The 25,367-nt window shown below is 39.4% G+C and overlaps 1 protein-coding gene across 2 annotated transcripts; it reads left to right on the forward strand.

The window, feature by feature from the left end:
* Positions 1–231: 231 nt before the first annotated feature.
* LOC121416127 (phospholipase ABHD3-like) lies at positions 232–24,390 on the forward strand. 2 transcript variants are annotated; one of them, XM_041609604.1, is made up of 10 exons: positions 232–264; positions 12,385–12,515; positions 14,112–14,278; positions 15,442–15,551; positions 17,778–17,884; positions 18,444–18,556; positions 20,056–20,232; positions 20,749–20,797; positions 21,215–21,380; positions 23,381–24,390. In XM_041609604.1, the coding sequence occupies exons 1-10, from the start codon at positions 246–248 to the stop codon at positions 23,563–23,565; spliced, it is 1,224 nt and encodes a 407-aa protein (XP_041465538.1). In that variant the 5' UTR covers positions 232–245; the 3' UTR covers positions 23,566–24,390. The 2 variants fall into 2 exon arrangements, with proteins under 2 accessions (XP_041465538.1, XP_041465530.1); XM_041609596.1 differs by lacking the exon at positions 15,442–15,551 and adding an exon at positions 16,031–16,140.
* Positions 24,391–25,367: the final 977 nt, after the last annotated feature.

A 25,367-nucleotide genomic window follows, 5' to 3' on the forward strand; every position in this document is an offset into this window, starting at 1 on the left:
CATAATTTTTATATAATGAAAAGTGACCAATTTTTATTGCTCACTTTACTCGATCAGCGCTCCATACTAATTTATGGATCTAATAGCACGCATACCAAACCTCCCACAACAAATGTGTAATTGGCTCCTGTACAAATTAAATTAGAATATCATAGAGCCGTGATGTCCCTGTTGAAATCGGTGTATATATGAGATTACACACGCTGGTAATATCTGTGGCTTGCTGTAGTAAGATTCTTCAGCTTATGTACGCGCAGAAGTTGGGTGAGACTGTAAAAGAGTTTTAATCCTCTGAAAATTTTTGGGGAAATAGTTGAGTATAGCCTACTATAGCAGTAATATTTTATTGTTGAAATAGTAAAACTATAATATGACTAACGTAGACGCTCTGTCGAGAAACACACTTGACGCAATTTTATTAATTTTATTGTTGAATGTGCATGTTGCCTTGTTGGCTCTTCCGTCTTCGGCGCGGCCCGAGCTGGTACCGGTATAAAGATGATGGTCCCCAAGTCTGCGCACCTAACGATTTGAGATAAGATTTAACATGAATTTCTTTTTATTACACGAAATCTTTCAGTTGATAATGTTCCTTACATCATTATGAGTTAGTGTGCGAAATACCTCATAAAAATTTGAAAGAAATAGGGGCCTATATCATATGATTTTCTTGGAAAAAAATCATCAAAAAATCTCATCAAAATTTGAAATAAATATATGATTTTCTTGGAAAAAAACCTTGGGCAGCCGGCAGTCATTTTCAGATTGAAAAAAAAAAATGGTGCCCCATGTCTGCACACCCATTCACTTGGACCAACAGACCAAAAGCTTTGGTCTAGCTCTGTTCATGCTGAGTGTTAGTGTTATGTTGGTTGTTCCGCTGAACTCTGTTGGCTCCACTCACCAAATACAGAGACCGAACCTCGTACAATGTGTGAGTGACCGATGTTGTAGCTCGATCTGTACAGGGACTCAATGACAATGGCCTTAAGTTTGGATAAAACAGGGAAGTGAAGTTGCGCAACAGCCAAAGTAAGTCACCTTTTTTCCCCTTTTAAGTTTATTTTTCCCGGATTTGGTGCATTTCAGGCCAAAACGGAATAATAATCTTTATTTTGGTACAGTTCCATTTAGCCCTATGCATTTTTATGAGATAAACATAAGGACAAAAATCGATGAGCCTCGTTGGGTGGATTGTGCATTGTTAACCCCCTAATCTGCTAATAATGAGGCTGCGCGGTAGCGAGCCGTCTGTGACCATGGTGACTGTGTACGAGGAGAAATTTTATTTTTTTAATTTTTTAAAAAACTCGAAACAGACGGCTGTCTACCATTCACTTTGCATGCGATTCAGGGATTTTGATTAAGAAGGCAGCTTTTTGAGGTCGTCACAAGAAATGCCCAAATTTCATTATTTTTCCACCATTGTGAGTCAGATTTTTGCTATTAATATCTTTTCTATGCATTAGATGTGTAAAGTTTTTGTTTGTTGCATATCTTCTTTTACTAGAATCATGCAGATACGCGTATGCCACTCATTCAATGAACAAGGTTATAATATAACCTTGTTCTCAGTTATATCTCCATGTGTGACAAAATAAGGGTGGCAATGTTTGGCTTATTTTCTCTTTTTCTTTGGGGCAAATGCTTGATTTTTTTACAGACAGTTTCTATTAGACCTGTTAGTTCATACTGCTTGGCTCTTATTTAAATTTGATTCTTTATATCATTTTTTCTTAATTAAAAATAAAGATAAAAAAATGAAAATTTTCTTGCCATATTACTTTCCACCAATAGAGGGCATACACAAAAATATGCCCAAAATTCAATTTTTCGAGCGCTCTGGTGAATACAAAAATTATTCCCACATTACCAATGATAAATAAATTAAAACTGTATGGAAATTAGTAATTTTGGTCACAAAAGTGATATTTTAATGATTTTTTTTAAAGTGTGTGCTCTATACAGCATTGGCATAGTCCTACCTGTAGATTCTCCACAGGCCAGATGGAAGCAGTGAACAAGTGGCGTATGCGCAGACAAGAGGGACTGCGCAGACTTAAGGGAACTTGCCATACAGTGTTGTATGGTAAGGTGGTTGGTGTTGGAGTTAAGTTGGCGCTCTTCAATCTGGTAGATTATCTGCGCCAGGTCGTTTCCAAGTTAGTTGCTTAACTCCCGCTTCAATGTCCTCGGCGTTAGACTAGTCTGACCTGTCATATCGAGGTGCAATATAAATTATAATTAAGATTAGTTACCTCCACCATTAAATTGTGCCTTTTTGTACTTCATAGAGTATGCAAACTTTTATAAGAAGCTAGGTCAAAGCTCAATTTTAGTAGTCTATAAGAATTAACATCATTAAGTTTTCAGAACAAAAGGGAGAGAGATGGAGAGTGATCATATTCTTATTCGAATCTCTTTGTTTCTTTCACATAATTCAGGATGACTTTATATAGTCTGCATTTCTTCCCAATAATGTTGCTAGGTCGGATATTGCCTTGTTTAATTTCAGGCTTCTTTGCATAGTTCTTGTCTCTCTTTCATATTTACTACATTGTAGTAAAAAAATGTTCTATTAATTGTCTCAGGAACCTTACAATGGGAACATAGAACATTTTTATGTTGATTACATTTATTCTGATAATAATTCATTTTACATTTTCCAAGTCTCTTCAAACTAAATGAGACCTTGATAACTAATTGTTTCTGCCACGTTGGGTTGGATGCTAAATAAATGTCTTCCTTTAGATAGGATACCCATTGAGCCTGCCAGATTCTTTATAAATCAAAGACATGTGGTTTTTCCATTCCTCTTTGATATATGGAATGTGTAATTCAACTTGTTCTGTTGATGCTCCTTTTTTGCTAAAAGGTCTGCCTCATCGTTTCCGTGAATACCACAAGAGAGAGAAAGAGAGAGATATCTCGTCTACGACTTCGTCGAATCTAGATTAGAGTCTAGTCTAGAGAGAGTGGATCGTATTACCGAACACTTCAAGAATTTAGTATCCATGATATAAAACACAATAATTTTCCTAAAATTCATCAAACTTTAAGAATTAAGTTTGACCATTTCTAAATGTTTAAATATAAATGATAAATGCATAAAAATTCAGTCACAGTCACAAAAAATGCTTCTTAATCTTATTTATCAGTTTATTATTGACCGATTTTGATTTTTTTTTGTTCCATATGAGAGCTACATGAGTTGCACCAAGGTTCCTTTTTTTATTTAGAAATTTTGACTAGAAAAAAAAAAAAATTATGCTTATTTATACAAAATGTATTCATAAATAACAAAAAATGCTTCTCTGACATCGATTTTAATTCTGTTTACTCAATTTATGTCACCAATATAATTCATATTGTGTTTGATATCATATCCATGATATCAAACACAATGATTTTCCTAAAATTCATCAAACTTTAAGAATTAAGTTTGACCATTTCTAAATATTTCTAATTTAAATATAAATAATAAATGCATAAAAACTCAGTCACAGTCACAAAAAATGCTTCTTAATCTTTTTTTATCAGTTTTATATTGACTGATTCTGAATTTTTGTTCCATCTGAGAGCTACATGAGTTGCACCAAGGTTCCTTTTTTTTATTTAGAAATTTTGACTAGAAAACAAAAAAAATTATGCTTATTTATACAAAATGTATTCATAAATAACAAAAAATGCTTCTCTGACATCGATTTTAATTCTGTTTACTCAATTTATGTCACCAATATAATTCATATTGTGTTTGATATCATATCCATGATATCAAACACAATGATTTTCCTAAAATTCATCAAACTTTAAGAATTAAGTTTGACCATTTCTAAATGTTTAAATATAAATAATAAATGCATAAAAACTCAGTCACAGTCACAAAAAATGCTTCTTAATCTTTTTTTATCAGTTTTTGTCTCACCTGCGAAGCAAAGTGAGACTATAGGCGCCGCTTTTCCGACGGCGGCGGCGGCGGCGGCGTCAACATCAAATTTTAACCTGAGGTTAAGTTTTTGAAATGACGTCATAACTTAGAAAGTATATGGACCTAGTTAATAAAACTTGGCCATAAGGTTAATCAAGTATTGCTGAACATCCTATTAGAGTTTCATGTCACATGACCAAGGTCAAAGGTCATTTAGGGTCAATGAACTTAGACCATGTTGGAGGATTCAACATCGAAATCTTAACCTGAGGTTAAGTTTTTGAAATGTCATCATAACTTAGAAAATATATGGACCTAGTTCATGAAACTTGTACATAAGGTTAATCAAGTATCACTGAACATCCTTCATGAGTTTCATGTCACATGACCAAGGTCAAAGGTCATTTAGGGTCAATGAACTTTGGCCGAATTGGGGATATCTGTTGAATTCCCATCATAACTTTGATAGTTTATGGATCTGATTCATGAAACTTGGACATAATAGTAATCAAGCATCACTGAAAATTTTGTGCAAGTTTCAGGTCTCATGATTAAGGTCAAAGGTCATTTAGGGTCAATGAACTTTGGCCGAATCAGGGGTATCTGTTGAATTACCATCATAACTTTGAAAGTGTGTTGGTCTAGTTCATAAAACTTGGACATAAGAGTAATCAAGTATCACTGAACATCCTGTGCAAGTTTCAGGTCACATGATCAAGGTCATTTAGGGTCAATGAACTTTGGCCGAATTGGGGGTATTTGTTGAATTACCATCATAACTTTGAAAGTTTATTGGTCTAGTTAATTAAACTTGGACATTAGAGTAATCAAGTATCACTGAACATCCTGTGCGCGTTTCAGGTCACATGACCAAGGTCAAAGGTCAATGAACTTTGGCCGAATTGGGTGTATCTGTTGAATTACCATCATAACTTTGAAAGTTTATGGATCTGATTCATGAAACTTGTACATAAGAGTAATCAAGTATCACTGAACATCCTGTTCAAGTTTCAGGTCACATGATTAAGGTCAAAGGTCATGTAAGGTCAATGAACTTTGGCCATGTTGGGGTTTTTTGTTGAATAACCATCATATTTACTTCAATAACTCCATACATCTACTTGATTTGCTAGTTCAGCCCTCTGGACTGCCATACCCGAATAGAACTCCCAAGGATTTAAAAAGCGCGAGCGCGCCCTCTCCCGTTCAGGCTTACTACCCATGATCACCGCGCAACTAGCGTCCATCTACCTCTTTTGCTTTCGGCAAGCCACCTGTCAAGACGTGCTCAGATAAGTCTCCTAAGAGCTCAAATCTTTTTGAGCTTTGGTATATTATTTTCGCTTATCTGTGGTGCATTCTCCCTTTTAATTTCAATCTTTCCATTTGTGTGTAAGATTGTGTTCAGAATTTACACTTGGCGTGACTTTTTAGACGTGTTTTTGGTGACACTTAAATTGTTTTTCTAACGTTTGAGTTCTCGTCGCGCCGCATCGCTAGCGCGTTCGCGAGGCACCGGGCTTGGCCTGCCTACGTGGCAGCAAGCCTTCACCACCTGTCATGGTTATTGTTCTTCACGTTCAAAGCGTGGTGGCTTTTGGTGCCGTTTTTGAATTAAATTCTAGACAGCCTCTACACTTTGTTGTCGAGGGTGTTATTGTTATTTCTTTTTGCAGGTTGGGATCTTCAACTCTGTTCCTTCCTTGCTTTCTGGAATTGATTTATTAAGATTTTCGATTGATTATTGATTGATTAATTCTTCAATTCTCTTTCCTTTCTGTTCTGAATAAATTTCTTAATTGATATTTTATTCACAGGCGGATCTTAAAGCTCAATTCCTTTTTCCTTCTGTTCTGAATAAATTTCTTGATTGATATTTTATTCACAGGCGGATCTTAAAGCTCAATTCCTTTTCCTTCTGTTCTGAATAAATTTCTTGATTGATATTTTATTCACAGGCGGATCCTAAAGCTCAATTCCTCTTCCTTTCTGTTCTGAATAAAATTCTTGATTAATATTTTATTCACAGACGCTTCGGGGATTGTTTAATTCGGCTTACGCAATTATACCTGATGATTGTTTGGTTATTCAATCCCCCCTAAAAAAAAAAAAAAAAATTTTTGTTCTTTACAGGTGGGGTCTCCTTCCTGTTAGAAATTTTTTTGACCTGTCCCGGAATTGTTTTCTTCGTTCAATTCCCTCTTCCCTCCTAGTCTTATATATTTTTTTTATTTTCGACAGGCGGGTTATACGATTCCCTTTGAGGATTTACTGTGTCGTTCTTCCTCTTGGAATCGTTACTAGAGACGTTCCTCCTTCCTCCTGTTCTGAATTTCTTTACCTTTCCACAGGAGGTTACTTTTTTTTTCCTCTTGGAAATTATCGTAAAATTTCTCTTATCTAGGAATTATTTCTCTCAATCCCTTTTCTTCCTGCTCTGAAATGCTTGTTTTTGTGTTTCTTCGCAGGTGGAAACTTCTTTCTCTTCTGAACTTGCATTCATTTTTGAATTTTTGTTTCGAATTTTTCCTTCGGGCACAAAAAAAGAGAATATAGTAGGGGAACCTTGTAGGAGTTTCTTTTTTCAAAGTCTCCGACCTCCTTTTTATTTTCTTACAGGCAGATACCTAAACTATTCTTAGGTTCTTCTTCCTCCCTACCCCTCCCCTCTTGTTTTGTTCTGTTTGCTCAAACAAACTCCTTTTAGGAGGAGGGAAAGACCACTCCGGTCTCCACTTTTAATCTAAGCGAGATCTTTGTAAAAAAAAAAAAAAAAAAATTCTTGTTTTTCCTTTTTCAGGGTAGAGAGAGGTATCTTTGAATGGGACTAACACAGCCCCAGAGGACCTGGTGCCCTCCACGGGGACCGTCCCGATTGCAAGTTACAGAAGTCGGCCGCCTCCAGGCGAGCAGGAGGGACGCCGCGGTGAGCGCCCAGCGGCGGTGAGTATGAGGGTGCGTCGATCAGCATTCCGAATTTGCGGTCGGATGCTAAGAGAAGGAAGGCCGAGACTGTGGTGCCACGGTCTCGGACATAGGAAAAAGTGGTAGCCAAGGCTTCCAAGCCTAAACTAGGTCCTGCCGCCGCAGCACCCATAGGGCTATGCGACCCACCGGCTACCGGGTCACCAGAAGTCCGGAGGGAGAGTGCGGTTCTCTCCCCCCGGCACAGGTCAGGATCTCTGCCGTATAAGTCGTCCTCCGTTGACAGCATCGGGAGAGATCGCCCAGCCCCTGACCGCGAGAGGCGTCACACAGACTGTAACCACAATCTGATCGTGACCACAATCTGACCCCGTCAGATTCGGGTGAAGTTTCGTTGTTGGCGGCCGCCCTGCCAGGGGCGGCAAATCGTAAGAGATCACCCGTGCCTCTTGTGCCTTCTTCTGCTCCGGCCACGCCGGCGGAGCCCGCAAAATAAGAAGAAGAAGAAGAGGTCGAAGGAGAGGTCGGCCAGCCCTGTTGCCATGGGCATTCCTCCTTCAGACCCTCTTATCGGTGGCCAGATGTTACAGTCATACATGTTATGCTGCTATATTCTGCTACCGCGAGAGGCGTCACACATCGGGCTGTGACCACAATCTGACCCCGTCAGATTCGGGTGAAGTTTCATTGTCGGCGGCCGCCCTGCCAGGGGCGGCAAATCGTAAGAAATCACCCGTGCCTCGCATGCCTTCTTCTGCCCCGGCCACGCCGGCGGAGCCCGCAGAAAGAGAAGAAGAAGAAGAGGTCGAAGGAGAGGTTGGCCAGCCCTGCTGCCATGGGCGTTCCTCCTTCAGACCCTTGTGTCGGTGGTCAGATGTTACAGCTATTCATGCTGCTACATTCTGCTACCGCGAGAGGCGTCACACATCAGACTGACCACAATCTGACCCCGTCAGATTCGGGTGAAGTTTCGTTGTTGACGGCCGCCCTGCCAGGGGCGGCAAATCGTAAGAAATCACCCGTGCCTCTTGTGCCTTCTTCTGCCCCGGCCACACCGGCGGAGGCCGCGAAGAAGAAGAGGTCGAAGGTGAGGTCGGCCAGCCCTGTTGCCATGGGCGTCCCTCCTTCAGACCCTTGTGTCGGTGGTCAGATGTCACAGCTATTCATGCTGCTACATTCTGCTTTCGAGTAGTGCGGGTTCACCCCACCCTCGACGTCTACTCACCCCGCTGATGCCCCTGAGCATCAAGCGAGACAAGTGGGCAATAACCACCAGACACCCGGGAAATCCTCGAGCGATTCTGTTAAATCGCCAGCCAGTGCACCGACTAACCGGGTGCCCCAAGATCGCGTGTGCTTTCCAGCATTTTCGTCGATCTCAGAGCACGTGTCCCAGCCGACACGCGGGGCCACCCCGGCGCTTACTGGACAACCTCCCGGTTCAGTCCATAGAGCGAGACTCCCTTTACGAGGACAACCCCTATCCCGCGGGCGACTTTTCAGTAAGCGCTCAGGCGCTGCTTGACAAGTATCTACCTCACATCTACCCTCCGAGCGGGGGTATTGATGAAGCAAGGGAGTCCATATTTTCTCGCCCCGCCTCTTCAGGCGCTCCGAGCTCAATCGGCCGAATTGGGGGTCTCGGAGAGTGACGGGGTCGCTCTAGACGAGGCGGCTCCTACGACGAGGAAGCCGCCAGCTCCGTGGGTGTAAACCCACCCCCGCTCTGCTGCTGCCCGGAAGCGCCAGGCTCCGGCGCCGCCGTCTCGAAATTTTCAAGCCTCTCGAGGCTAGCGAGAAGGCAGAGGCAGGGGGGGGGGGCGATTATTATGCAGGTACTCCCGAATTCGCCCTCTACGTCAAGCTCACATACGGCGACGACTCCTTCAGCGGTAACTCTCTCCATTCTTCCCCCTAAGCGGGCCCGTAGATTGGAGGTATGAATCTCTTACATACCGCATGCCGCACTTCTCTCGTGAGAATGTTTGGCTGCTTTGAGAGGACAACCTATCACGTCCGCGGACCTTCCGCCCAGGCGACGGGACCGTCGCTTTTCTGGCCTGAACCTCACTTTCTATTCGAAAGTAAGGGTGCCCTGTCTTACTTAGCTCCTACCCTTGCAACGCCAGAGTCAGGGCTATAGTACAGACACCCGTTCTCCAGCGATCGCCGCTGAAGAGAGGGCGACTCTGATATGAGCACCATCACCGCTCAGCGGTATGTCTCACTATCTCATAGCTCTCCGAGCTTATGAGTATGTATATCGGATCTGAATGTCACGGCGATTAAAAGTTCTCCTGTGCTTAATAATCGCTATGCCTTCACCACCCGGTGCGTTATGGTTATGTTAACCTATTTGTCTCGTATTCGGGCGGCTCGTACGAACCCTGCCCGAGCTGCCATCACCGGTCGTCCCCCCGGACACCGCCGGCAGCACCCGCACCGAATACGTGGAAGGAATCAGCTTTTCATATGCTAGATATCCCTCCTGTTGACATTCACAGCTGTTCCCCGAGTCTTTCCCGGTTGGGTAAACATCATCTCGGAGGAAAGTAACCGCCGTACATCTCATGAGATTGTTGGCTATGTACGTGCGTTCAAACTTGTTTAAAGCCCCAGGATTCTCTGTCGGCATTCTATGCCTACTTTCTGGGCACACCCACCGTACCGGGTCGGCGAGTTCACACCAAACTGTACACCGCCAGACCATCGGTCGAGCTCTAACTGTCTATCTTATAGACTGCCCTCTATGTGGGTCAATCTTGCGGGCGTCTCCGCCGCTCCCTCCTTGTGCGGAGTGGTCTACGGTGGATGTCTTTACCGTGCCCGTTAGTCGAATCGGCTTCTTTCTTAGAAATTTTTTCACGGCACACTCGAGTCGCCCCGCATGCTGCTTTCATCCTCCTTCCATGCAAGGCATGTGGCCAGGGTCACCGCACGACCGAGGATGATGTAACAGTGGATGGATGTATGCTTATGCCTTCCTAACCACGATCACTACGACCCGCCTTCTCTCGGGCCGACTGTGGATGAGCCTCTCCATGTAAGTGATTTACTTCACTGGAGTTCTTCTTTTAGAAATTTAGATTCTCATCCCCCGCTGCTTAGGGCGTCATTTTTGCCGCCCCCCCCCCGCAGCTTTTTGGAGCTCCTTATCTTACCGATATCGGACTGTTCCACGCTGCCGCAACCGGCGCCGGCGGTGCTCGCTCTTACGATCACCTGAGAAACAGGCCTTGTGACTGTTTTCATAAACAACTGGTTCTCACCGCAGACTGATGGAAATTTTGTGATTACTTCCTCAAGTCTCCTTCGCTTGTTTCTTCAAGCGAGGACTTCGACACTCTTAGCCAGTTTCCGTCCCTAACTTGATAGGACAGGGCCGTTGCTACCTCATTCGATTCCGTTGGGAATGTAACGGTTGAGGTATCATATCTGGCGATGTCTGTTCGTTTAGAGCATCTCTTGATGGTCGTTTACACGTAATATCGTGACAGATTTTTTTTCGCCAGCTCCCTCTGGCGTACACTTGCTGCTGCTAGGGATTCCCCCGCCCAGCGGACAGCCATCGCAGCCTAGCCTCACGGGCTCTCTCGGCGATGGTGGCTTGAGCCAAGCCACCTCTTCCACCGCGGGCACTGCACCCTCAGATGGGTGCTTCAATCAGTATGGGAGAAAGGGGATCCTGAGTTCTCTCTCGATCACTCGGTCTAACACACTTTTGTCGTGATGTGTACCGCGCTGTATCCCTGACACGCCCGGTTGAGCTGTTTTGACCAGACTGCTCTATTCTACATAGGCAACATGTCCGCGGCATTCCTTATTAACAGGATGGCACTCAGTCGCTTTCTCGACCCTTGTCTGCCTTACGAGTGGTTTTCTTCCTAAATCCCTACTCTCCGTCGTTCCTGGTCCCCTTCGGACCGCTAGTAACTTTTTACCACAGCTCTCTATCAGAATTCTGCAGATTTCTGCCCTCACGCATTTGAGACAGATATCGAATTCTGGGCGTTTTCTCCCACGCGGAGGCTTCCCCTACAGAAATTTCCAAGCTTGCGGGAAGCGTGCGACTAGCTTGCGCAAGCTTGCGGCATGCTAGTAACTAGCATGCGGTTAGCTTAATAAGCGTGTGATATGCGTGCAGAGTAATAGTTTAGCGATCTTTTAGCGAGCAGGGACTGTTCGCTAGCATGCACTCGCTTATTAAGCGAGTGCCCTGCTAGTCGCATGCTAGTTACTAGCAAGCGGCACGCTTAAATTTCGGTAGGGGCTCTGAGATATCTCGCCTTCTCAGATTGGTCGATTGATCACTTACTGAGCCTTAAAAGCTTCAGTTTTCCGATCACGATTCTTGTTGAAATTTTCAACAAATTTCGATTCTTACGCTCTAGTCAGCAGGTGATGTTGTTCTCCTGACACTAGGCCGAGGGCCCATGATACTTAGTATTCCTGAGTATACAGGGCATTCCTCTCGAGGACATTTTTGAGGGCCGCCTTTTGGCGCTCAACTAACTCCTTCACTTCTTTCTACTTGAAGGACATTCCGTCCAGCGAGGCGAGATTTGCTGCTTCGGCGCTTAAAGCAGCTGCGGCTTTTTCCCCTCTCCCTAAATTTCGTTGTTTTTGTTTTTTCTTTTAAATTTTCTTAGGCTTACAATTGAAAACATGCCTCCCTACGGTTTGAGTCCGTGCTGGTCTAGCAAATCAAGTAGATGTATGGAGTTATTGAAGTAAATTATGAAAATACTTACCTGATTTTCTTATTTACGAGATAACTCATACATCTACTTGATACCCTCCCACCGACCCTCCGCCTTGCGTAGCAACATGTTTCAACGTATGGGCTTGCGAAAGGTGAGGAAGATGGACGCTAGTTGCGCGGTGATCATGGGTAGTAAGCCTGAACGGGAGAGGGCGCGCTCGCGCTTTTTAAATCCTTGGGAGTTCTATTCGGGTATGGCAGTCCAGAGGGCTGAACTAGCAAATCAAGTAGATGTATGAGTTATCTCGTAAATAAGAAAATCAGGTAAGTATTTTCATAATCTCTGTAAGTTTATTGGTCTAGTTCATAAAAAGTGGACATAAGAGTAACCATGTATCACTGAACATCTTGTGCGAGTTAGAGTAGTATTCAAAGTCAGCACTGCTGCTATATTGAACCGCGTGATGCAGGTGAGACGGCCAGAGGCATTCCACTTGTTTATTGACTGATTCTGAATTTTTGTTCCATCTGAGAGCTACATGAGTTGCACCAAGGTTCCTTTTTTTTTTTAATTTAGAAATTTTGACTAGAAAACTAGCAGTTCATGCTTATTTATACAAAATTTATTCATAAATCACAAAAAATGCTTCTCTGTCATTTATGATGAAATTTTGATTCTGTTTCCTCAATTTATGTCACTGGTACTACAGTGTCAACTGGGCTGAAATTAGAAATTGTTTGCGAGATGCTGGATGAGCTCTATAGTCCACATCATTGTCAATGACATTACTACTATTCAGATATTTCATTGTTTTTTTAACAAATTCAGATGTCCATCAATTTGAGATGTATACTTTTGACCTGATCATGATCTTAGCCTATCAACATTGGCGGACTGCTGCGCTGTACCTAGGAATTGGAGCTCTATATACGGTATACTATCTCAGATATGTTGTCAAGGTAGGGAGTTTGACTTCTGCAATCCTTCTTCACATTTACAAGGTTACCCTTAGGCCTATATTTTTAGTTTTGATTAAGAAAGATTTACAAATTTTGTTAAATGGGTTTCAATGTAAATGCTATTCTTCAGGTGGTTGGAAAAAAAAAATTCTTTCATTTTTTGATGGGGTGGGAGACCTGATGACAATAATGAATGGTTATGAATTTAATGGAATAGTTTTAGGGTTATTCTTTTGCTCCAAAACTTGATCAGATTTGCATACGATAAGTTACCAAGAGACCATTTTCAATCAAGAACTGTAGATTTTGTGAAGTAGATTAATGTGATTGCTGTATACTGCCCAACTGGCAAAAGGAAGCAAGTGACACATCAGTTAAATTTGAGTTTGATATTCTTGTTTCTGAAACACACTTTCTATGTAACATGTTCATTCAAAATTTGGGGAAGAAGTTATCGTTCTATGGAAAGATATTCAACAAAATATGCTGTTAAATTGCAATGACGCCTATGTAAATGACAAACACACATTGCTCATTTACAACAAATGATACTTTAGTATGGCTGTATACTTGTACTGTATTTTCAATGCATTTTTTTTATGTATGACAGAAAAAAATGAATTGAATGGATAGTTACAGAGTTCTCTTTGTTTGGGTTTTTTGTCTCACCTGCAAAGCAAAGTGAGACTATAGGCGCCGCTTTTCCGACGGCGGCGGCGGCGTCAACATCAAATCTTAACCTGAGGTTAAGTTTTTGAAATGACATCATAACTTAGAAAGTATATGGACCTAGTTCATGAAACTTGGCCATAAGGTTAATCAAGCATACTGAACATCCTGCATGAGTTTCATGTCACATGACCAAGGTCAAAGGTCATTTAGGGTCAATGAACTTTGGCCGAATGGGGGTATCTGTTGAATTCCCATCATAACTTTGAAAGTTTATGGATCTGATTCATGAAACTTGGACATAATAGCAATCAAGCATCACTGAACATTTTGTGCAAGTTTCAGGTCTCATGATTAAGGTCAAAGGTCATTTAGGGTCAATGAACTTTGGCCGAATTGGGGTTATCTGTTGAATTACCATCATAACTTTGAAAGTTTATTGGTCTCGTTCATTAAACTTGGACATTAGAGTAATCAAGTTTCACTGAACATCCTGTACGCATTTCAGGTCACATGACCAAGGTCAAAGGTCAATGAACTTTGACCGAATTGGGTGTATCTGTTGAATTACCATCATAACTTTGAAAGTTTATGGATCTGATTCATGAAACTTGGACATCAAGTATCACTGAACATCCTGTGCGAGTTTCAGGTCACATGATCAAGGTCAAAGGTCATTTAATCAATGAACTTTGGCCATGTTGGGGTTTTTTGTTGAATAACCATCATATCTCTGTAAGTTTATTGGTCTAGTTCATAAAAAGTGGACATAAGAGTAACCATGTATCACTGAACATCTTGTGCGAGTTAGAGTACATGTAGTTTTCAAAGTCAGCACTGCTGCTATATTGAACTGCGTGATGCAGGTGAGACGGCCAGAGGGATTCCACTTGTTTTAAAGAAAGTTTTGCTTTGAATTTCTTTCAGAATCCTGTACTAGCCTGTGGAAACTCGAAGTTCCAGCGCCTTCTTCAGAGGTGTGTCCCGTCCCTAACCAAGCCATACTGGCCAACATTTCTAGGCTTTGGGACTCATTTACAGACCGTGGGTCATGTGGCGTTCCAGCCTTTTGTCGGGAAACATAATTACAGGAGGTATGTAGTACCTGTAAAAAAATCTGTTATACGTGGGAGATTTAGCAAGCGTTTGCTGACGCATGTAATGGCAAGCTGCTTTATCATTCAACAGAGCTGCCAACTTGTACTCATTTTCAGTATTTAGCACTGAAAATGAGAAGAATACTGATGGTTTCTTATTTGCACATCCTGGTTATTATGCAAATGAGGAGACTGATGACGTCATCCACTCCCTATTTCTTTTGTATTTTATTATATGAAACATGGAATATTCTATTTTTCTCCTCATTTTCAAGTGAAATGACGATCCCTGGACCTGTGGAATGAGCATTGTTTAATACTAAATGATTCAATCAAGTTGGTCCTTATTGTCAAATCTATAAGAAATGAAATATTATATAATTCAAACAATAAAAAAAAAACGAAATAGTGAGTGAGGGACATCATGGACTATCTCATTTGAGTTGTGCATATAAAATTGTGAAAAATAAGAAAAATTTAAACTATCATAACTTTCTTATTTTACGTCCAATTTTGATGAAATTTTCAGCATTTTGCTATCTTGATTTTTCTCTTTTTATTCAAATCAACATTTTCCTGGTGTGGACTCGACCTTTAAAGAATATTTTAATGTTGAATGTTGAATAATCATTAATTGTACTGGTATAGCAATCGGTAATTGTTTGCTGCCCAATACTGTGAGCATCTGCCAAATTGGGGCTCAACAGCCAATCAGAATCAAGCTTTCTGTAATATCAATTTCATCATATCATATGTAGTAAGAAAGGAACAGATGGGTGTTCCATAAAGCTGTTTGTAAGTTACAAGCAACATTGTGAATAGCTGGAGTCTCTTTAAGAATTAAATCAACAACTACGTATAAAACAACTGGGCCCTGTAACACCAAGGTTAGCGATAAATCGTTTATTTATTTGAAACGACAGTTCTGATTGGTTCCGCGTCAGTCTACAGAGCAAAATGCGCATGCAACGATGATCTTGATAGGCCATTTCATTTAACGATTAATCGCTAACCTTGGTGTTTCTGGGCCCTGGTGTACCGTATACCACAAGATAGGGTCACCAGTCCTTTGTAAATTCACTCGTAAGTCCTGACTTATGAACAGCTTTATATAATGAAACACCCACCAGAATTGCAATTATCCGATGGTTCCTTGACAGTGAGAAACTGAGTACAATTGACGGTGGTGAGATCATCTTGCACTGGGATGACGGTCAGACCAGTGGAAATACTGCCACACCCATTGGTATTATCATTCCTGGTCTTGGAGGTTAGATCATTAATTCTTGTCTCCATACTTCATCTTGCTTCATCATTTTTTGTCCATTTTTCAAGTCTTCAAATTTTTATTCACTTTGGGTGGGGTTTTTTTTTGCCCATTAATTGCCCCCACCCCAACCATTTTGTTTACTTTCATTTTGGTAGGGAGCTCTATGCACTGATGGTGTCGTGTAAGTTAGGGGCTGCGGGACTGGGGGCACACACACACATATACTTTTCCATATGTGTACAGAAATGTAAAAATTACCATCTGATTTGTCTTTTTTTGCATGGTCAGCCCCCCCCCCCCATCCTCCCCACTTTCAAAACTTTTCTGTGCACCCTGGTGGTGATATTCACTATCTTGAGTTAAGGTTGAAAACTAGTTGGCAGCTATTCACCAAAAACTACATTTTCATTGTTCATCTTGTGTTTTGTGAAGTCTTGTTTCATTCAGGCTTGTTTTGTTTTGTTTCATGGTCATCCCAGCGAGAAACTGAGTACCCCAGACGGAGGTGAGATTGTGTTACATTGGTTGGAGAAACAATTAGCAGATGATGCTGCTGAACCTATAGTTATCTTAATACCAGGACTAACGGGTAAGAAAATATCAGGGTTCACGATTCGTACATGACACCAGAGCACAGGGGTGGCACATCAGGGTGGGGGGGACAGGGTTGCCAATGCCCCCCCCCCCCACTCCCCTTCTTCTTTCAGGTAGTATGAAAAGGGGGAGAAAAAAAGGAGGAAAAGAGAGCTTTATATTAGCCTGTATCCAATTGAAAAAAAATGCCATCTTTTGGACATCTTGGTCCCCCTTGCCCTTTCTCTCCCCATCCCCTAATCAAAATATCTGGCACTGCCCCTGTCTGAGTAAGTCACAATAAGCCAGTTCGTAGTTGCATTCTGCGCATTATCAGAAGATTCTGTGCATGATCAGAGGAAGGTCATTTGTACTAAAGTGACATGGTGTTTAAAATTTAATGAGATAAGCACCATCTTTCATGTCTTGATTTCTCGTATATTCTTTTGAATTGTGTTTTTTATTTACATCCACAAAAAATTATGTGTCCACAAACATCTGGTATTTCACAGTTTGCCAAATATATTGTACAGCATGCTATAATATGCATTCAAAGTAGAAATACAACAAATACATTCATAGAATGTTTATTGGTGTGCTATTCAAGTCACCTGGTCTATTCAATTTCTTCATCCTGCTATGTAAGGCATCCTTACATATTATCTTGCTTTGAAATCTGTCTATCTCAATGAAAAAAATGAAAAGTCATTTGACCAAAATTGTCCATGAAGTAATTACGAACTGGTCTATTATATCTCATCCCGACCACTCAGTCTTAATTGAAGTCCTTTTCAATCTGAGAATGCAGTCCTTTATTCCCTAGCTGCAATTTTTTTGAGGGAGGGGGGTGTGAAAAATTTTAAGCATGTTATTTAGCATGTACATATTCTAAACACTTATGATGAAACACCTGAAGGAAAGAGGTGATTTCTTCTTAATAGGGGACGGTAGCTAGGGATCATACGCCGTTGTTTGAATATGTGTAAAATATACTCCATGCACGTTTGGGATGCTTAAATATTAAAGGAGTGGTAAATACTTCATAGAGTGTGGCTTTCTTCATCTCATTGGACCACTTTCATCATATTTGTCATGATCAAGCACGACTATTGAACTATTCATCCCAGTTTTTACATAACATCAAGGCATCTTTTATCTGTATTATTTCATGCAAAATCTCTTGTATACCAAGTATGATGTCGTACACACGCTATTTCTGTCTAAAAAGAACAGTAGGATCGATTTATGACTGGATAATCTGCGATAACCTATAGATTTCTTTTGAAAAATAAGAACCTTTCATAGGTGTCCGTAAAGCCTGATGAAAACAAAAATTAGTATGCATTAAAATTTCCATATATACCTGTACATGAATATCTTCATTTAAAATACATGGATGTTTTATAAATTGTCTACAAAAACATACTATTTTTGTACATTTCTTTATATGCTAATTTTCAGTTATATTATTGAATGTAATTATAAATGTGTGTAACGATTTTGTATTTTTCCTGTTGGAAATGAATTTAATTTAAAAAATAAAAATAGATAAGGAAAATAATTCCAAATATATTGCCATCAACATAATTCATTCTGTCAGGACTCAGGGTATAAAATATTTTGAAAACATTCACTTTTTTTCATTGATTTTAGGTGATAGTCAGAGCATCTATGTGAAGCACATGGTGGATGATGTCCTTAGCGTAGGATGTAGAGCTGTAGTATTCAACCAGAGAGGATTTGGAGGAGCAGAGATCAAGGTCGGTGTGGGAACTTGGGTCAAAGGTCATGATCTGGAGAACGATGTATATGTGTGGGAGGGGGAATAGTTTGCTTAAATTGTCAGGCCTGCATATAATTGAAAGCTAAGGCATCTGCAAATATCATCCCAAAATGACAGATTTTTACTTCCTGGGTTGTGAAGTAATGTATGCAATTCCAAACCTAAGATGGAAGCTGATAAAGGACTGAAAACTCTAGGCCTGGCTTGTTGCCAATATGTGCAGCCTAAAGCAATTATCGCAAGAAGTGGTATAACAGCATGGTAATAGTAATCTTTATAGTGAATAATGCAATACACAAATAATAAAATGACTTTGTAAAATTAGTTGCCCCATACTTACAAAATATACATGTTGTACCAAAATAGAAGCTGGAGAGATTGTTTACAAAGAAGGGCACTTGTCGGAACAAGTGCTTATATTATTTTAGGCAAATACTGAATCTTGTTCAGGATCTAAAAAAAATTGCAAGTAACAAACAAATTGGAGATGACATGATTTTGCATTGCATTTTTTCATTTATCTGTGTATTCTCCAGACTCCGCGTACATTCTGTGCTGGTAGCACCGATGACATTCACTTTGTGTTGAGTCACATTCACCAAACGTACCCTGACGCACCTCTTCTAGCCAATGGAGCATCAATAGGAGGGTGAGAGTTGTTTCATTTCATTTCTTTAAATAATAATGATAATGCAGTTCTGATATAACATCCCTATGCACTTCCGAAGGACTTGCATATTTATTACCCTGGCTTTAGCCCCTAGCCCTGCAGCTTTGTACAGCGTGGAAGCATTTTAACAAATCAATTCCTCACAGGTACCCATTTACCTCACCTGGGTTGAGTGCAGCACAATGCGGATAAATTTCTTGCTGAAGGAAATTGTGGCATGGTTTGGATTCGAACCCAGGACCCGCTGTAATAGTAATCCTCTGGGCCACAATGCTCCACAATAATGATAATGATACATGTAGTTATATTTATTTAGCACTTCATACTTTGTGTTTTAAGTGTTTTACATGTAATTATTATTGCCCCAGTCATTGGATCCACCACTGTTCCATATATTCAAATGCCTGGGAATCATTCTGGCCAGGCAACCGTTTTTACTGGTGCATACATGCCAATTTAATCATATTAACGTTCACTTCCTACCAGCTTACCCCTTTAACACCTGCGTGGAGAGTGTCAAAAGTGGATAAGTGACTTGCTAAAGGACATTAGCGCCAGGTGGCATTCAATCCCTTGACCCTTGGTTTAAGAGTCCATTTACTGAACCAGTACCCTGCAACAACTCCATAAGCACTTAGCTTTAAACGCATGCATATACAAGATAAAACAATATGAAATATACAATTTTTTATTACAATGATAGTATTCAAATATTCAATGTTAATGAGTCCGATCGTTACGAAAATTGAATGAGCATTCAAGTTGGAAGAGTGTATTCAAGAACTCGAAGCGGAGTTGAATAAAATCCTTCAATTTGCACCGAATGTAATATTCAAACGATGGCATGAATGACAAACCTTGAATATTTGTTTTGTACCACACATGATTTGTAGACATAGTCTAACAAGACCAAATAATCAAAATAGATCCATCGTTAGGCCTATGGAGTAATAACACTAGGACTACATATCTAATTATAGTATGTTACTCTGGTCTAACTTAAGCCTTTTTTCTATTTTCCCAAATGTTATATTACCTGCATGTGTTGTACATCGTGCAATAATGCAGGTACGTGCAATTATTTTACACACGTTTATAGAGTTTGGGATCGATTTTATGGATCAGTCAAGTAGGTCCTTATTGTCAAATCAGTAAAAAAAATGAAATTTTGTATAATTCAAACAATAAACAACAAAGGAAATAGTGAGTGAGGGACATCATCAATTCTTTCAGTTGCATGTGACTAAATTGTGCATGTAACTATTTTGTGAAAGAAAGGCAAAACTTTAAAGTGTCGTAACTTTCTTATTTTACATCCAACTTTGATGACATTTTCAGCATTATACTTGTCTGATTTATCTCTATTGATTCAAATCAACTTTTTTCTGAGGTGGACTTTCCCTTTCAGAGGCAGTTTAGCTCATCTAGTTATGGTTGAATAGTTTTTGTTTCATTCTTTATATTATGTGACTTTGCAGGATAATGCTATTAAACTACTTAGCGGAGTACGGCAGTCGATGTGTACCCCTTGCCGGTGCTATGACAGTGTCCGTTGCCTGGGATCTCGTGGAATCGGCCAAGTCGTTGGAGAAACCAGTCAATAGCATCCTTTATAACTACACTTTGACATTGAACCTCATCAGGCTTGTCAAACTGTAAGTGTGAGGATTATGTGGGATAGTTCTTTAATAGTCTTAAGCAGCTGGTAGGTGTTTCGTAAAGCCGTCTTAGGCACTAAATCAACATCAATGATAATTGAACGGATCACCAGTCATTCGTAAAGTCGCTGATAACTTATTAACAGCTTTATGAAACACCCACCAGGGCCTGTAGTCTAGATCAATTCAGAGCACTGATTTACTACTTAAATTACATGTAGATCGCATTTTAAACGCTTAAGCAAAATGCTTATAAATATAATCATATTCCGATCATCGTTAAGCATTTCACTTTGCCAAGCCAAATTAAAGCAAAATACTTACTTACGAAACCATTGTGGCATCTTATATCCTAAGCCAAATAGTGTGTAAATATTGACTTTCATTTTGTCTTAAAAGGATAGGTTCATGTATTGTTGATTATAGCCTTGTAAGAGAAATGGTGGACCTCTTCTTCCTTCACTCTTAACAGAGTGGATTCATTAAAGATACACATACATTTTTTTTTTATAGAAAGGGACTTCTATTTAAGGACCATTATGATTTGCCTTCAGTCTTTAAGGTAGGTTTGCATGATTTTTTTTTTCTATTTGTATCTTAAAACTTGAACACAGATATTGTCTTGATGAAAGGGAAACTGCATTCCAACAATAAGCTGCTTTTGGTAAAAAGACAAAAATCAAACAAGAATGATGCTGAAAATTTCATTGAAATTTGACATAAAATAAGAAATTTATAACATGTTGAAATTTTGCTTATTTTTTTACAAAACAGTTATATGCACAACACAGTGATATGCAATTGATCAAGTTGATGATGTCACTCACTATTTCTATTCTATTTTTTGCATACGGTAGAACAAACAATGTTCCTGATTTCAATCGACTTCATATGATTGTTAACAGATTGAAATGCTTTTCTCAATCGGAGTGTGCATCTTCAAATTACTGACTTTTTTAATTTTCTATCTTACCATTAGTCTCGGTCTCTGAGAGAGTTTGATACTCACCTGACGGTCAAGGTCTTTGGCTACCGCGATGTCCACCATTACTACAGCAGCTCCAGCCCCAAGGGTAAACTGTCTAAGATCACGGTACCAACACTATGTCTCAATGCTGCTGATGATGCCTTCTCACCCATCCACAGTAAGTCTTCTTTTTTGACCTGCTAGTGGTTAAAGGTCAAGTCCACCTCAGAAAAATGTTGATTTGAATCAATAGAGAAAAATCAGACAAACACAATGCTGAAAATTTCATCAAAATCGGATGTAAAATAAGAAAGTTATGACATTTCAAAATTTCACTTATTTTTAACAAAATGGTTATATGAATGAGCCTGTTACATCCGAATGAGAGAGTTGATGACGTCACTCACTCACTATTTCTTTTGTTTTTTATTGTTTGAATTATACAATATTTCAATTTTTACGAATTTGATGATTAGGAACTCCTTGCCTGAAGTACAAAATGTTAAAATAATGGAATTCCACGAGTTCAGGGAGGAATGAAACTTCATTTTCACATGACAATGACGAGAAAATCAAAATATTTCATATTTCATATAATAAAATACAAAAATAGTGAGTGATGTCATTAGTTCCCTCATTTGCATACCGACAGAGATGTGCATATCACTGTTTTGTGAAATGTAGCGAAACTTTAAAATGTCATAACTTTCTTATTTTACATCCGATTTTGATGAAATTTTCAGTGTTATGCTTGTTGAATTTTTCTCTTTTTATTCAAATCAAATTTTTGTTGGGGTGGACTCGTCCTTTAATACCAAATGTGACCAGCCACCCCAAAACCAAGATCACCTCACCCAAAATGAATTCAGAGATTTTCATTTAGCTTGCAACCTAAGGCACATCGTAAGCTTTAAAATGATATAAAACTTGTCAAAACTGATTTAACAACAATCTTTACAAGAACTTGATTGAATGCAGAAGAAATTTAGTAAGAGCTGCAAAAGATATGGAAAAAGCAAGGTTTGGAAGTTTAGGGTGCTATCAAGCATAAGATGTGCATACTGTGCAATCTCGGTGAAACTTTCAAGCGGTCCCCAGAAAATGGTTTAGATAAAGAAATTCTTTTATCTTGTCTTTTATTCAGTTTACAACTTCAAATTTTGACAGTGTGAAGAAGAAGAATTACTCTTTCAGATAAGCTCATTTTGTAAGTGTTTGCTTTTTTAATGCTAAATTACTGCTTCAGTTATTTACAGAGAACCTGCCCTGGTAACTTATTGTTGGTTTTGGGATGGTTGGTCACAAATTCTTTCACTGGTCTACAAGCAGATTGTCTGCTTCTCAAATACATGTAGTGTAATAACACATGGGCTGAACCCATTGGATCAACTATCAAATTTGGTCTATATAATTGTTGTTTGATTGACACTGAACAAGGTCTAATATGCATTTAGTCTAATTCTCATTTAGTCTAATGGCAAGTTGGTCTAATTTCCACTTTGTCTTCCATTCTGTCAAATGAGAATTTGATTCATAAGCAGTGGTGTTTTTAGGAGGATACTAAACAAAATGGTTATAGCGTTAACTAACTGGAATTTCATCAAAATGGTAAATGGGCAAAATGACAGACATAATGGTTGTAGATAGGATTACACCCTATGGATTAGACCAAATGGGTAGAAGACTTAGCGGTTGTAGATCAATTGGCAATTTGCCATGCAGTGCTAAGAGGACTGGTCCACACACTTGACTAGATAGGTTACCTCGATGCCATGTCAACATGATGTTTTGAAATTAAATGAAACAATGATGCCCCCATGTCTGTACACCCATTCATAATACACATTGGCGGATGGGGTGGAGGAAGACTGCATGACTTCGTGATATGCCCAATGTTTGACATTTTTCACCATTTTTACTCCAACTTTTTATGGAATATCTGTCTCTGTATTGCTGATGTCAAGTGGTCATTGTGTGTCTTCTTTTATTCAAAATTGTGCAGATACGCACATGCGGCAACAAGGGGCATTCCACAGACTTCACGCATAACACCATCTCAATTAATTGACTTACTGATAAATAATTCTAATACCATATAATTCTATGATTCTGATAATTCTATGACTAGGAAATTGCAAAATTAATCTCATGGACTGCAATTTCTCTTTCTCTTTGCAGCTATTCCTCTTAATGAAGCTAAAAGGTCACCCAATGTTGCCATAGCGATGACCTCTCGGGGTGGCCACTGTGGATTCATGAAGGGTATTTTTCCAAGCGGTGGTAAGACGTATATGAGCGAAATCTTCTCAGAGTTTGTAAGCGCCATCTTCAATGAAGGAAAAGATTATCTTTCACGGGATTGACCGACACCATTCTGACATTATATGGCAATAATTATAATAATGGTATAATAGTACTTGGTATTGAAAGAAAATTTAACCTTTGGAATAGGTTATCTTGTCAAAAATCAGAAGAAAAAATCGGAGAATAAGATCGCTGAAGCTGTGAGAAAAATTGGCAATCAGTAAGAAAGTCATAAAAAGTATTTGAATGTTGAGATCACTGATGTTTTCGAGATACCGGTACATTAAAATAATCCCTTCTAAGGCGCTTGATCTTATTTATTTCACCAAGCTTCTCAATGTTTTGGTAACTTTATAGATGCAAATCATCCATGTCTTTCAATCTAATATCTAATGTTTTGATTTGTTTGTAGTTTATATCTACCACAGAAAGTGAGATTTGGTTTCTCAAGTGTTGTGAGTGCCATATTCAATGAAGAAAATTGTATAAGAAAAATATGAAAAAGTAATAGAAAAATAGACAACATTTGAATGAACTTGACATATTTTTGAATTGAATATTGTTCATGTCTGTCAATGATGATATATCTCTAGTTTATCCATAATTCCCAAGAATGATGCAGCCAGAAGTGAGCTTTCACTGCTTAATTGTTTGATATCAGGGTTGACAGTGGCGTATGGCTCTTGGGCCTGACAAATTTTTTCGAAGGAAGATTATACATGCATTGCTCACTTGAGCCCGAAACGCAAGCACAAAGTTCCATCGGCAGAGGTCCTTGAAAAGTGTAAGCTCTATAGATGCTCTCTTGGCATATCTAAGAAGTCTTTCCTCCTCAAATTTAATCATATTTTATGGATAAATCTGATGTATTTTCAAGTAAAAAGAAAACGAGGCTCATAAATTATAAATCTAGTCACGTTGATGTAGATTCTAATTCAAGCCATCAAATTTATTTTTCACACCAGGATCAATAAACATAACAACAGTGTCTCTTCAAATCTCCATTTTTGATAAGTGATGTAGTCAAATAAAGCAAGAGGGTGCAAGCAGGTGCTCGCCTGCCCGGCCGGCTATGCCCGTTGAGGACGAGAGCGCCGGCTTGCTCTATACCAGTACATGCACCACCACTGACACAGCATACCACACGATGATCAAGGCAAAGCAAATATAAACCCCATAAGTTGCGTATACAAGATAAATATACTAAATAATATCTTCTAAAATGCAATAGTAAGGGCTCCAAAGTGTCAAATGCATGCTGTAAACTACTAGTATCAAGTTTGTTTGGCTTACTCCAGACCTCGCAAAATCGAATTCGAAAATCGAATGCAATAGAGATGGGCCAGTTTCCCTTTCAGTCGTTTTGAAATATATTCGCATGCCAATGTATACACGTAATGTAATATGAACGTAAGATGAATATATCATGCGATTAAAATGCTACAAGAAACACCCTTGGAGGAGTCTAATTTTTGTTTTGGCCGTCTTGTAAATTTCTCACCATATATTTTTTGCTGTTCATTCTCTATTATCTCTTTTTATATTGTTTTCTATATTCAGTATATCATAAGTATGTCCAATAATAATCATTCAATAATGCTTGAATAATAAGAGGGTGATATAGTCTGGGAATAAGAAATACAGCCTTCATGTTGTTGTCTGTCACCACATTAGGCTCCCATGGTGCTCACTCAAAAGGAACAGGTAAAGTGTACCTCTAATTCTAAGGGTACAACACTCACTGTAGTTGGTTTAAATGCAATACTCCAAACTATGTTCATAGATAAAATATATCTATTATGTTTATTTATAATGCATTCTCAAATCTAGTAATGTTGGAGTACAGGGTGAGTTTTTCTGG

Source organism: Lytechinus variegatus, chromosome 1, assembly GCF_018143015.1.
Source record: "Lytechinus variegatus isolate NC3 chromosome 1, Lvar_3.0, whole genome shotgun sequence".
Classification (NCBI taxonomy): domain Eukaryota; kingdom Metazoa; phylum Echinodermata; class Echinoidea; order Temnopleuroida; family Toxopneustidae; genus Lytechinus; species Lytechinus variegatus.